General features: G+C 41.6%; 1 protein-coding gene across 2 annotated transcripts in view; it reads left to right on the plus strand.

Annotated features, from left to right (window-relative positions):
• Positions 1-14,444, plus strand: part of HOOK1 (hook microtubule tethering protein 1) — a 64,609-nt gene that overhangs the window by 32,374 nt on the left and 17,791 nt on the right. For both annotated transcript variants that reach the window (XM_063428034.1, XM_063428033.1), the window contains 5 exons: positions 3,883-3,933; positions 4,442-4,574; positions 7,424-7,491; positions 8,987-9,049; positions 11,966-12,049. In XM_063428034.1, the coding sequence (XP_063284104.1) occupies positions 3,883-3,933; positions 4,442-4,574; positions 7,424-7,491; positions 8,987-9,049; positions 11,966-12,049 (399 nt within the window). The remainder of the gene's footprint in view (positions 1-3,882; positions 3,934-4,441; positions 4,575-7,423; positions 7,492-8,986; positions 9,050-11,965; positions 12,050-14,444) is intronic.

A 14,444-nucleotide genomic window follows, 5' to 3' on the forward strand; every position in this document is an offset into this window, starting at 1 on the left:
GGCTGTGTGTGAATGCAGGTGTATATTTTTGCAGAGTTATGTGCACACAGTCCCACAGTCAGATGCACACAGTTATACATATACACTGTCGAATCCACCACATGCACATAGTCGCAGGCAGATAGTCACATACACAGGATCAGGTAGAAACACACAGGTACAGGCAGTAACACACATACACAGTTACAGGTAAATAATCACACTCACACACAATTACAGGCAGACAGCCACACACACAGCCACACATACAGTTTTACACACACACACACACACACAGCCACACATACAGTCTTACACACACATACTTACATGCAGACAGTCACACACACACACGCAGACAGCCACACACACACACATGCAGACATCCACGCACACAGGCAGCCACACACATACACACACAGGCAGACAGCCACACACACACACACACACACAGAGGCAGGCGGCCATACACAAACAGGAAGACATCTGCACACACAGAGGCAGGCAGGCAGGCAGTCACACACACACAGACACACACATACACAGACACACACACAGGCAGACAGTCACACACAGACACACAGGCAGGCAGACAGTCACACACAGACACACAAATGCAGGCAGTCAGTCACAAACACACACAGGCAGGCAGACAGTCAGTCATACTCACACTGACAATCACACAGTTACCTGTGGAGTTCATTGAGGAGGCAGTGCAGCTCCTGGAGACTCCTTCCTGCTTCCCCTGCAGCAGTTATCCGGTACTTTAGCTCCGCCCTGCCGCACGAGAAGCTCCGCCCTGCCGCACATGAAGCTCCGCCCCCACCCCCATTTATTTATTATTATTTTTTTTAATAACAATCCCGGCCGGCCATTTGTGAGCTGTGCGGCCGTATGGCGCCCCCTGCTCCACGGCGCCCTGTGCGGCTGCACAGCTCGCACACCCCTAAGGCCAGCCCTGACCCCCACCTTCAGCCCCCTTAAAAGCATGAAAAATTCACCCCCTTGGTGACATCATCAGAATTGTCGATTTTTAGCCAATGGGGAAAGCATTGGATTGGCTAAAATTGGCAAGGGGACGGGCCAATCAGCACCTCCTTATAGAGATGCATTGAATCAATGCATCTCTGAGGAAAATTCAGCATCCCCATGCAGAGCGTGGAGATGCTGAATGGCAGTGCTGCCTGTCACGAACGCACCCTACTCCAAGAGTGGGCGTGACGTAGTTTTTGTGGTGATAGGGTTAAAGTTCACTATTTGTCTGCACTAGACCAGAAATAATGACAAAATCCCCCTTAACACCACCCACACTTGAACATAATAATATAACTAGTACTACTTTAACGCTGCCACCACCAAGACAATTTATAAATGGGGTGCCTTGGTCCCCCAGGTAAATCAATAATAAAAACCCACCAAATATCACTTAGCACAATATCTATGTAATTGCTAAATCCTAATTAGTTTCTTCAGGTAACATGATTCTTTACCAGACAAAGGCAGAACTTAATAAATTAATGTTTATTTTAAGCAAAAAATAGTCACAGTGCATACAAAAATATATGATAAACAAATTATTTACACCAACAACAGATAAAAACAAAAAGGATAAAATAACAGAAGTCCTAATTACTCACTTAGGTTTTCAAAGTAAAACTTCTGCCCAGGGGGTCTCTGTCAAGGAAGGATGATGGTGACTCACTTAAAATTAGATCTTCGTCCCAAGCAAGTACACCAACACCCCTCCAAATCATTGAATATATACCCTGTGGATTATCCAATTTTGCCCAGGGTTGGACTTAAGGCAAACCTATAGAAATAGTAAGTGTCCACTTCCTAAGTTCCAGACCAACCTCAATCCAAATGGAAACAATTGACTCTATCTTCTCTTATGTACCTGCCACAAAAATAATAATTACATCTACAAATTTGTTATTATTTTCACAATCAAAGTGTAGAACCTCACCCCTTGCAGAGCCATGATTAATTCACATCCATATGGTAAAATCCTTTTCACATCCCTATGTCATTTAAACTACCTCTTCTGTCATCTGACCTCAGTGGGTCCTAACCTCTTTTGACCTCCATACAATCAAATTATCCCTTTTGACATTGACAATACCATATCTGCCAGGCCGACAGGTCCTTAATGCACTATACAAATTACATTAAAGGGCAATATTCCATAGTGCAATAATAAATTATGCACCCTTGCCGTAAAACTGCCTACTCTGCAGCACTGAGCCAGGAACCACCTCCACTGGCCACCTGAGGAGTTGCCATCTAAAGCAGGGGTGTATTTGCCGCGAGGCAAACAAGGCATTTGCCTTGGGCGGCATTTTCCAGGGGGCGGCAAAAAAAGCCGCCCCCAAACGCCCAGGGCAAATGCCTTGTTAGCCTTGCGGCTAACAGACACCCTGGGCTGGTGGCTGCTGGGCGGGCGGGCGGGCGGCTGGCGAGGGAGCACTTCCTCTGAGCTGTCTGCTCAGCTCCCTCGCGCGCCGCAGAGTGAGGCTGGGAGCCGGAATATGACGTCATATTCCGGCTCCGCCTCCCAGCCTCACTCTGCGGCGCGCGAGGGAGCTGAGCAGACAGCTCAGAGGAAGTGCTCCCTCGCCAGCAACTAGCCCAGCAGCCCGACCGGCAGCCCCACTAGACCCCAGGGAGAGGGAGAACCCCCCCCCAGCATTCCCAAAGGTAAGGAGGCTGGGGGGGTAAATTAAAAAAAAAAAAAAATGAGTTAATGTGAGTGAGTGTGTGTGTCTGACTGTGTGTGTCTGTTAGTGTGTGAGTGTGTCTGTTAGTGTGTGAGTGTGTGTGTGTCTGACTGTGTGTGTCTGTTAGTGTGTGAGTGTGTCTGTTAGTGTGTGTGTGTGAGTGTGTCTGTTAGTGTGTGTGTGTGAGTCTGTTAGTGTGTGTGAGTGTGTCTGTTAGTGTGTGTCTGTTAGTGAGTGTGAGTGTGTCTGTTTGTCTGTTAGAGTGTGTGTGTGTGAGAGTGTGTCTGTTAGAGTGTGTGTGTGTCTGTTAGTGTGTGTATGTCAGTGTGTGTGAGTGTGTCTGTTAGTGAGTGTGTGAGTGTGTCTGTTAGCAGCTAACAGACACACTCACACACTCACTAACAGACACACTCACTAACAGACACACTCACACTCACTAACAGACACACTCATACACTCACACACACACACTGACAGATACGCATCCATTAGCTAACAGTTAGCTAATGGATGCGTATCTGTCAGTGTGTGTGTATTTAGAAGGCGGGGGAAGGGTTGGGTGGGGGTGGCGGGGGGGGGGTGAGGGGGGCGCCTGAGTTTTGTCCTGCCTAGGGCAGCACAAAACCAGGATACACCCCTGATCTAAAGGTGTCCCTAGGGGCAATGTAAACACTGCCTTTTCTCCAAAAAGGCAGTTTTTGCATTAAAATGCCTGAAGGCAATGATTATACTCACCAGAACAACTACATTAAGTTATAGTTGTTCTGGTGACTATAGTATCCCTTTAAAGGGAAGTATTAGCTGGGAATGTATTTTATTTTTTATTATTTAAGCCCTTTTAGTATCAGTGATGTGCCTCATATAGAAACATAGAATGTGACGGCAGATAAGAACCATTCGGCCCATCTAGTCTGCCCAATTTTCTAAATACTCTCATTAGTCCCTGGTCTTGTCTTATAGCTAGGATAGCCTTATGCCTATCCCACGCATGCTTAAACTCCTTCACTGTGTTAACCAACACACAACTAACATTGTGTAGCACTTCATTGGACACATCCGTGGTACTCAAGAGGATGCTTTGTGATAGAGCCATTTTAAATAAGCAGTTATTGAGTTTATCGTCCAATTTATACCACATGGTGAATAACAAGAAATATTTAAATTCTAGCACCTTTCTTTTGTTTAGATCAACAACCTGAAGAAGATTCTACAAGGAATTGTTGATTATTACCAAGAGGTAAGACGACTAGGGCAGTTGTTAATTGCAATCTGTAATATCATTGTAATATAATTTAATTCCAGCAGGATTTAGTGCTGCCAATGCAATAACAGCTCTGGTTTTGTTTAAATTCCTATGCATAAATGTTGAGCCTTTTTGATTGTTATTGTATGTTCTCTAGATTGTAGATATGTCTATGTATGTTCATTGTTAGTCCTTACATATAATGTTTGTATTGTGGGAGTACATGCTAAGAGGTCGATTTTATTTTACCCAGATGCTGTCTTTTTTGGCATTGCTGCAAATTTACAAAATAACTCTATTTACCAATTGTGTGTGTACTAACATCGCCTGGCAAGACTTTGCCTGGGAGCACTTTGTCATTGATTTGAATGATTGGCTTTGCAAGGCATAGTGTTGCAAAGGATTTTCAAGTCACCAGGGCCAAATATAACGAAGCCTGTGTAGCCAGGTTGAATCATATCTAGTAGAAAGTGAACTCTCTCTTGTTTTTGTAATGTCTAAGTGTCTAGATCAGCACATTTCAGAATATCTCCTTCCTGATCTAAACCGAATAGCAGAACATTCTGACCCAACGGAGATGGGACGATTCTTGCAGCTCATTTTAGGCTGTGCCATCAACTGTGAAAAGAAACAAGGTAATTTGTTTTGTAAAATATGTAAAACACTATAAAATGTAGTCTTATGATTGCTAATGGGTGAGAGTGCCAGGTTCCGTGACTATGGTGAATAAACTCTTAAATCAATGAGCAAGAGGACTTGTTCTCTACCAATATTGGTAAGTAGAGGATCTGGTTACTCAGTGATATGTGTTTGCTGCCTTTTTGTATTTGTCTGATTCTGATCTTGAAGGAGCCATAGGTGGGTTCAGTGTATTTGAACTACAAATCATTTATGTAGACTGCATTCCACTTCTGCTTTTTACAGATTTTATTATGATTACATGATGTATGTCCCAATTTATGGTCTGCTATATACTTTTTTGAGGGGATCTCTTTATTTGCTCCTATATATATTATATATAGATTTTTTTTTTAAGGATAGAAAGGACTTTCGTTTAATATCCTATATGTATTCCTAACACAACATTGGGTGTTAATAAAATGTTAAAGGAACACTATAAAGAGCAACTAGATGCATACTTGCAAAAACATAATATTCAATTATATAATTTTTGAATTGTAGCTTAATAGCTCCTTTATCCAAGGATAAGTCCGACTGCCATTCTGGGGTCAAGAAGGATTTTTTTTCTAGTTTGTTGCAAAATTGGAAGTGCTTCAAACTGTGTTTTTTGGCCTTATTTTGGATCAACAGCAAAAAACAGATGTGAGGAAGGCTGAACTTGATGAACACGTGTCTCTTTTCAGCCTATGTAACTAACTAACTATGTAACTATAGGGTCATGAATACAAACATGTATTCTTGACCCTAAAGTGTTAAATACACTATTTAGCCCCTATGTCCCCGCTTGCCCCCCTTAAATAAGTAGAGATCCGCAGGTGCTGACCCTGACCTTCTTTATTTGCTGACATCATCACAATTGATGATCTCAGCCAATCTAATGCTTTTCTATAGGAACGCATTGGATTGGCTGAGAGCGTCATTTCTGATAATCTCAACCATGGAGACGGGACGGGGCGAGTTAAACGCTGTGCTGGCCAATCTGCATGTCTTTATATAGAATCAGTGCATTTCTATAAGGATTGTTCAGCTTCTCCATGCACTGACCAAGGAAGCACCTCTAGTGACCATCTGAGTAACTGCCACTGGAGGTGTCCATAGGGAGCAATGTAAACACTGCCTTTTCTCTGAAAAGGGAATGTTTTCTCTGAAAAGGCAGTGTTTAGAGCAAAAAGCCTGCAGGGATACTCTGTAGAGCAACTACATTAAGCTGTAGTTGTTCTGGTGACTATAGTGTCCCTTTAAAAATGTGGGATTTATTTTTTTCCCCCACATTTTTTATTTTAATAATTTTTGCAAACCCAATGTAACTAAATATAAAGAACTCACATATCAGTCCTGATTGCTAAATGGAATATATAGTGTTAGGAATACAAAACGGTATTCATAACACTATAGTGCCCTCTGGCCACCCCGCCAGCACCACCACCACCCCACCCCCCTGCACATCACCCAATTCCCGTTCCGATGTCCCCTGGTGCAGGGTCAGCCCTCCGCCTCTTCCAACGTCATCCAATGGGGGGACCTAATGCACATGCACAGCGAGCTGTGCGAGCGCATTAGGCCTTCCCCGTAGGAAAGCATTTAATCAAACGGGACTTTCACTGACGCTGGATGTCTTCGTGCAGAGCGTGAGCATGGCCAGCATCATTTAAGGGACTCAGACTCCGGTAAACTCCCGGAAGTGCCTCTAGTCTGTCTAGACAGCCACTCGAGGCAGGCTTAGTACTAAAAACATTTCTCCAAAACTGCAATGTTTTACATTGCAGGAATAAAGGGGGCAGGAACATTGCACTGGGTGCCTGTTGTGTCCCTTTAAATGCTTCATATGTCTACAATTTAAATTCGTTTTTGGTAGTTAATGCCAACCCTTTCCTACCCCCTATGCTTACACTAACCATATATCCAACTTTAACCCTACACTATCTCTAACCCTCAAACAGCATTAGCCCTCTGCTGTCAGTACTGATAACAGCAGATGAGTTTCCTAGTTAAAGGGAAAATATAATGCTAGGAATAAAAAGTTGTATTCCTAGCACTATAGTAGGCCTCTGCCCCCTCCCTCCGTGAATCAATACTTTCCTATGGGGCTTTAGTTCACGCTGGATGTCCTCATGCAAAGCGTTATTTAGCGAACCTAAAGTCCGCTAAGGACCCAGAAGCGCCTCTACTGGCTGTCTGGTAGTAATTTTGCAGTGCAACATCTAGTCTACGTTTGAGATCTTTTAGATTTTTACCTGGGAAGAATACAGTGGGGCGAGAATTTTTTTTTCTACAACTGTAATCATACCAACTGGGCACTGCTGCTATCCATGGAGAAATTCAGATTTTATTTGGCAGCAAAATCAAAATGTAAGCAACATTCTTACCTGAAGCTTGTTCCTACCTCCTACAAAATGGCTGCTGCAGTAAATCGTCACAGAAATGTCATGGCAACCCATTTGTCCATTTTTTTTCCCACTATGCTCACTGCCCAGAGTTAAACGTAGAAAATGGGATATAATTTATATATACATTGTCTAGCAATATGGCTTGCACAACTTTTTATAGTACATTTTATAGTCCGTAATGTATCAGCCCCTTTTTAGTGCTGTCTTTTTTGCTTTTGCTCTGTGTCCGTCTAGACCAGTCTGAGATGGTTGGGATTTGCTCCTAGCCCCAGCTGAGCTTTTTTTTTTTTTTTAAATCCTCCCAGGTTGAAAACGCTCTGATTTCACTCCAAATAAACAAGTCTCTTTTATATTCATGTTATCCTCCTGTGTTATGCGGTCTGTGTTTTAATCTTCGCCATACGATTACATTACAGAACACATTCAGATTATAATGACACTGGAAGAGTCTGTACAACACGTTGTCATGACTGCCATTCAAGAGGTAAGGATTAACGTGACATAACCTAACTGGAGTAATTTGATATTAGATTAGGATCACTTGATTGTTCACCCTGATTTATAAAAACAAGTTTAAATGGGTATGTGATGGAATAGTCTGTGCCTGCATTCTAGTGTTCTGAATTCTAATTCTGCTATGGGCTGTGTGCACGTAGCCTCTCTAATGTGTCAGTCTGCAAGTCACTGTATGTTTAAAGAGCATTTGTCAGGTACCCAGTTATTGAAGTTTAGTCATTTTCTCCTTAAAGGGACACTCTGAGCACCAAACCAACTGCAGCTTAATTAAGTGGTTTTGGAGTATCGATCACGCCCATGTGATCTCATTGCTCAACTATCCACCATTTAGAAATTAAAGGGACGCTCTAAGCGCCCAAACCACTACCATAATGTAGTGGTTGTGGTTCCTAGATGCTGTTTCTTTTCTCGGACAATGTAAAACAGTGCAGTTTCCTGAGAAATGGCAATGTTTAAATTTTGCCTAAAACACCTCTCTTGTAGCCTCTTGGGGGGGATTGCCAGGGCGTGCTGTAGTGATTATTGTGCTTGAGGTATCCATTTAACCCCTTAAGGACACATGACATGTGTGACATGTCATGATTCCCTTTTATTCCAGAAGTTTGGTCCTTAAGGGGTTAAAGGGACACAATAGACATTATAGTCACTACAGCTTAATGTAATAGTTTTGGGCCTTAGAGATTGTCCCTTCAACCACAACTGTATAAATCCTGCGTTTTCAGTGTTTACGCTGCTGCCTGTTACTCAGCCACTAGAAGGACTTTCTGGGTTTGTCCTGCAGTGGCTCTGTGTGGAGATGTTGAACACTTCTCATAGAGATGCACTGACTCAATGCATCTCTATGAGAAGATGCTCTTTGTCGCAGCACGGCCATTTGCAGCACATGCACAATAGCCTTCCAATGTTCCCAGTGGGGAAGCATTAGATTGGCTATGACCATCAGGACTGAAGATCTCAGATCTCAGGTGAGGCATTCTGGGGGACGTCCAATAATCCAGCTAGGAGGGGTAGCACTATAGCGTTAGGAATACATATTTGTATTCCTAATGTTATAGTGTTCCTTTAAGAGACAGGGCACATAAATGGGCTAATAAAAAAAAACAGTAGATCACTTGCCAAGCAATAGATCTCTGTTCGATGCCACACAGTAGTGGGCATGGCCAAATTGTTTATCATCTTCCCTTAATTTCCTGTGCTTGGTAATTTTTTAATTTTTAAAGCACTGTTTGTATGATATGTCAAAATGATTTCAATGCAGATTGGGTTGTCCCTTTTAATGTGTTTGTGTCTTTTTTTTCACTTACACATAATAACATCATATGCTTGTAAACATGCTGAATGTCCGAACTTTATCAGGAAGGAATTGTCTTCCCCTTTTTACGTTTATCAAGTTGGTTTGATTATCCCTCATGATGCAATATTAAATCAGATAATATAACATGATGCAATAATGTATTTTACAGCTGATGAGTAAAGATTCTGTGGACTTTTCATCAACCGATTCACCTGGAGATCTGGAACAACAGGTACATTTTGTACAGAAAACACTTAAAGGGACATTTAAAAAAATCCAACCAAATGTGAAGAATTCTTATTATTTTATTAAAATAGGTCACGGTTTAGTTTTTAATATTAAAATATGTGTATTTTTAATTTTTTTAATTTTTTTAAATAATGTATAATTTATAAAAATTATGAAAATTGGACATTGGAGGATATTATGATATTTTACCAAGTTTGATAATTGTATAGGTTTTACTATCATTAGGAGGGCAGTCTATATCAGTCTGTTGAAATATGTGTGGAAGCACAGTGAGGGGGGGGGGGGGTGTTACTCATTGAGGTTAGGATTTGGAGGGCAGTGGGGCGTTATAAGAGCAAGTAGGGATATCAGGATGAGAAGAGGACAGTGAGGGATTTTGGCAGTAGGTAGTATTATTTCTGCTGCAATTTGAAATATGCTGTAAAAAGTATTTTACATAGTGAATCACCTTACAAATGGCATATAGGTAATTTAAATGCATTATAGAGTCGTATGAAGGAGTTGTGTTTTTATTTGTTTATTTTTATTTTGGTTAATAGGTCTGTTGTTAATACATCAAAACCGCTTATTCATTTCCAGATAGTCATGCTAGGTGTCAAACCTGTAAAGTCCCTATTAACACATGATCTGTTTCACCTCTCCCTGTGTCTCACACCCAGATTCAGTCCTTCCCAGTTACAAATAAGCACTTTTCCAAATATGCACACACGCACATGCTACGAATGGACGCAGTGTCAACAGTTAAAGTGTCCTTCCCTGGTGTCATTCTGTTTTAAAACCATAATTATTAGTTAGTTTGTAGCGTTACATGAAGCTACTGACAAGGACAGGATCTTACACTGTCATGTAAATCAGGATGATGCATCCATAATTCTGTCTGTTTAAATGCTCATAACAGTGTTATTACAGAATTCTTCATCTGTAGCTACTATAGGCGCTATACTACCTCCGATTGAATCAGTGATCAGAGCCAAAAATATACACAAATCCACCATAGGATTAATCTAGGTACTTTTTGATAAAGTATGCTTGGGTGTGCTATTACAGGTAAAGGATCACTATATGGCCAGGAACACAAACATGTATTCCTGACCCTATCGTGTTAAAACCATCATCTAGCCCCCCCTGGGCCCCTCATGCCTCCAAATATAGCAAAATCCTACTGTGTTCAAGCCACATGCTGTAGATCTGCATGCTGTTTACCTCAAAAAAACAAGCAGTCTGCTGACATCATCAGAAGTGGTAGCCTAATCCAATCACAGTGCTTCCCCATAGGATTGGCTGCGACTGACAAGGAGGCAGATTAGGGGCAGAGCCAGCATGATTCAAACACAGCCCTGGCCAATCAGCATCTCCTCATAGAAATGAATTGAATCAATGAATCTCTATGAGGAAAGTTCAGTGTCTGCATGCAGAGGGAGGAGATACTGAATGTTTTGATGCATTTTAGGCAGCCATGACCCAGGAAGGATCTCTAACAGCCATCTAAGGAGTGGCCAGTGAAGTTATCACTAGGCTGTAATGTAAACACTGCAATTTCTCTGAAAAGACAGTGTTTACAGCAAAAAGCCTGACGGTAATGATTCTACTCACCAGAACAAATGCAATAAGCTGTAGTTGTTCTGGTGACTATAGTGTCCCTTTAATAAATGTTCTCAATAGCAAAATAAATCTAATTCCATTTGAAATCAGGGTTTGTCTGTTGTTAGTTGTTGACTGATTCTTTTTACAGATATTTTATAAAATAAAAAATGTCTTTTTGAAATGAACCTGGACATAGCTGCTATATGTGCAAATTAATGCATTATTAGGCTGCTTAAGTTTAGGGAAACCTGGTTGGGGCACAGTCATAGGCGTGCGCACCGGGTGTGCCTGGGCACACCCTAATGACCGTGCTGTGTGCCTCCATGGGCCGATGAGGGAGATCAAAGATCTCCCTCACCGACCCGCAGGGAGGGAGGAGAGGACCCGGGAAGCTCTTGCCAGCAGCTCCGCGGGGTTCCTCTTGCGAGGTCAGAGCGTTGCCCTGCAGGCTAGAGTTCACTCACACTAGGACCACCTGGGATCAGGGATGCCACCCAGGCAAAAGGTAAGAAGGGAGGGGCACTATTTCCTAATCTGTCCCCCTACCACCACACACAATCCCTCCAAACAAATTCACGCACACAGCAGCCTTACATACATACACACACAGCACCCTTACACACACACATACACACAAACACAGCACCCTCACACACAGCACACTACCAGCACCCTTACACACACAGCACACTTACACACACACACAGCACACTACCAGCACCCTCACACACACACAGCACCCTCACACACACACAGCACACTACCAGCACCCTCACACACACACAGCACACTACCAGCACCCTCACACACATGGCACCCTCACACACACACACACAGCACACTAACAGCACCCTCACACACACAGCAGTGTATGTATGTGTGTGTGTGTGTGTGTATGTATGTATGTATGTATGTATGTATATATATATATATATATATATATATACATGCAGCGTGTGTGTTTGTACTTTAGGGTGCACACCCTTATGCAATAGGCTGCGCACGCCTATGGGCACCGTGTGTCACAGGCTGGAACACTATCTGATTTTATTCACTAAACTTGCAATTTTATGGAATTGACCAGGGAATTGCAATTTTTCGCATGAAAATCCAGCTTGTCTTTTATTTGTAGTCACCTAATTCTGCACAATTCTTAGTCTGGTGAATAACCTTACATTATGGCAAAATTTAAACATATCTATTTTACGTTAGCAGGAAATGAATTCTCAATGTATAGATCAGGGATCGGCCATTTTTTATTTCTTTTTGTAAGTATCCTTTTTCTCAGATGAACTTTATCTTTCACATGTTCCAGCTAAAAAGAACTCTTGACTGTCTAACCGAAGCACAAGCAGAAAAAGAAGAATTGAAGCAGAGATGCCAAGAACTTGATTTACAGGTGAGACAATACCATACAACACACAACTGAAACTCTTATTATTTCTACAGCAGTCTTCTCTATAAAGCATGCTAGCTTAGATCGTAACGTGCAAAAGTGGTAGGGCAACCCACTGCAGTTTCGTGGTCATGCTTTCGAGAAGTGGAACGGTCATTAAAATTGGCTTCCCACCATTGCACTGAACAGAGGACTTTCAGGCAGGTGTGTTCCGCTTAACCTATACAGTGGAATCACAGGTTCTGATTGGCTGAAGGCATCACATGCTCTTTGCAGATAATTTTTTTTTTTTTTTTTTAATGAGTAATTTTTGCCGATGCTTTATCTATTGTAATGCAATGCCAGGACAACCACTTCTACTCTGTAAAACTGACTTTTAAGTGATAACTGCAGCCAATTTAGTGCAACTTAACTAGATCATTTGGGACACATGGTGCATATATACAGCTGAACTGTAAGATTCGCTCAATTGGATACTTTTCCTCGTTTAGCTACTTTGGCCTAGATATTGCAACTTCCCTGCCAGTTCTCCACAATTCCCAGTTTAGTGAATAAACAGCCACGTGATCTAAAGAGTTGCTGCTTGCTGACTGGTTATACACTATACGTTTATTCACTAAAGTGTGAATTTTAAAATTCATCATTGAGGTCAGAATAGACAAAGTGAAATCGTGTCTGGGAACAATATTTCCAGTATGCCTTTTTTGGCCTTACACTTAAAATGTTTTTACTCTTATTTCCTGACAATCCATACTTTCCTGAATAACCTTGATTATTGTTTCAGGATAAGGAAGGTATTAACGACTTCCCTTGTTCTTTCCATAATCGTATGGTTTTATTACTTATTCCATTTGCCTCTTGGACTTTAGCATTTTCTCCTGTGTGTTGGAACATCTGAATCACACTTCAAGAGGAGCGATTATCAGCTGAATGGCTTGTATTGATCTGGATGCAAAGTTACATGTTTGAAAATAAACTTTTGTGTTTACTAAACACAACAAAACATCTAGTACAAACCCACTGCATCGGGTCGTCTCAAGTAGTAGAAACTAAAAGCTGATATAGACATTCATTCAGAGGCGTAACCCGTAAGCCGGTTTAATTCAGTAGCTGTAGAGCAGGGCTGCCCAACAGGTAGATCCCCAGATGTTGTAGAACTACAACTCCCATGATGCTTTGTCATTCTAAATGCATTCTAAAGGCATGCAGAGCATCATGGGAGTGGTAGTTCCACAACAACAGGGGATCTACCTTTTGGGCAGCTCTGCTGTAGAGAACAAACTAACATCAGGCTTGCCCAGGAATGGAAGACCAGATGCAGCGTGGCTGCCCATCGGAACCCTACATGTATCCTTCTAAACTCCGTATCAGATCATGCTGAAATAGTTTAACAGATTGCTCTCCCCTCTGAATGTCCCACTTTTGCTGCAAATCACCTTGACCCTGATCATTCAACAATAGTGTTCTGACATTGAGCAGCGAGCATTGTGGGATCCATGCTAGTGCCCTATAGCAGTGTATAGGTTTTGAGAAGCCACTTTCAGCACATGAATTGTTAGCCATATTTCATGTCCGTTTCAGAAACGTTAAAAGCTTGTCATACATCTGTGCCCTGTAACTCAGTCTGCGGGTTAATGAATAATTTAGTCTGCTGGCCTTGCTCCCACGTATTGAGCCAGATCAATTGGTTTGCATTATTTGCCCTTGAAGTGGGTCTTGAATATAGCAGTACCCTGCAATTCACCCCTGGTTTTATAACAGTTTGTGAGTTGCATAAGTAGATTTGCAGTCACATGAACCTCTTTAGAAGTGTACTAAAATAAACTTTTACATGGTCTTTAATTCAATGCCCCTGCGTTCATTGAGAGCCGGTGTTACATATTCATTTCATCAAACCTATAATCACTTTATCTCATCTGAACTTCAGATTAGCTTGTTTGAGAAGAGGTGTTTTTTTTTTTTTTAACCCAGCTCCTAAAATGGTTAAAACTCATGCTATTCTTTTTGTAGGGTCTGTTTTATATATATTTAATAATACAACGCCTTTCTACACACAACTGCTTTCTGAAAAGGCAATTTCAGGGCATTTCATGCAAATGAGTTTGTTACCCATATTTTCCTGATACAGTAAGATTATTTTAGCCAATATGTTTTGCACAATTTTCCAAAGTGTTCTGGAAATCAAAAGAACCAATTGGGTACAGCTCACTCTGGTATACTGGAGGAGAATGGGGGGGTAACCCCTAGTGGAATCAAAAGGAAAAGAAAATGGGTAGTATACCAATGTTAGGGTACTAGAAACACATAGGAAGTACTATGAGTTATAATACCAATGGAGGCTAAGGATGCCAATCAGGAATAATAATCAAAAATAAAAAAATAATTTATTGAAAAAATA

This window comes from Pelobates fuscus, chromosome 7 (assembly GCF_036172605.1).
Source record: "Pelobates fuscus isolate aPelFus1 chromosome 7, aPelFus1.pri, whole genome shotgun sequence".
Lineage (NCBI taxonomy): Eukaryota > Metazoa > Chordata > Amphibia > Anura > Pelobatidae > Pelobates > Pelobates fuscus.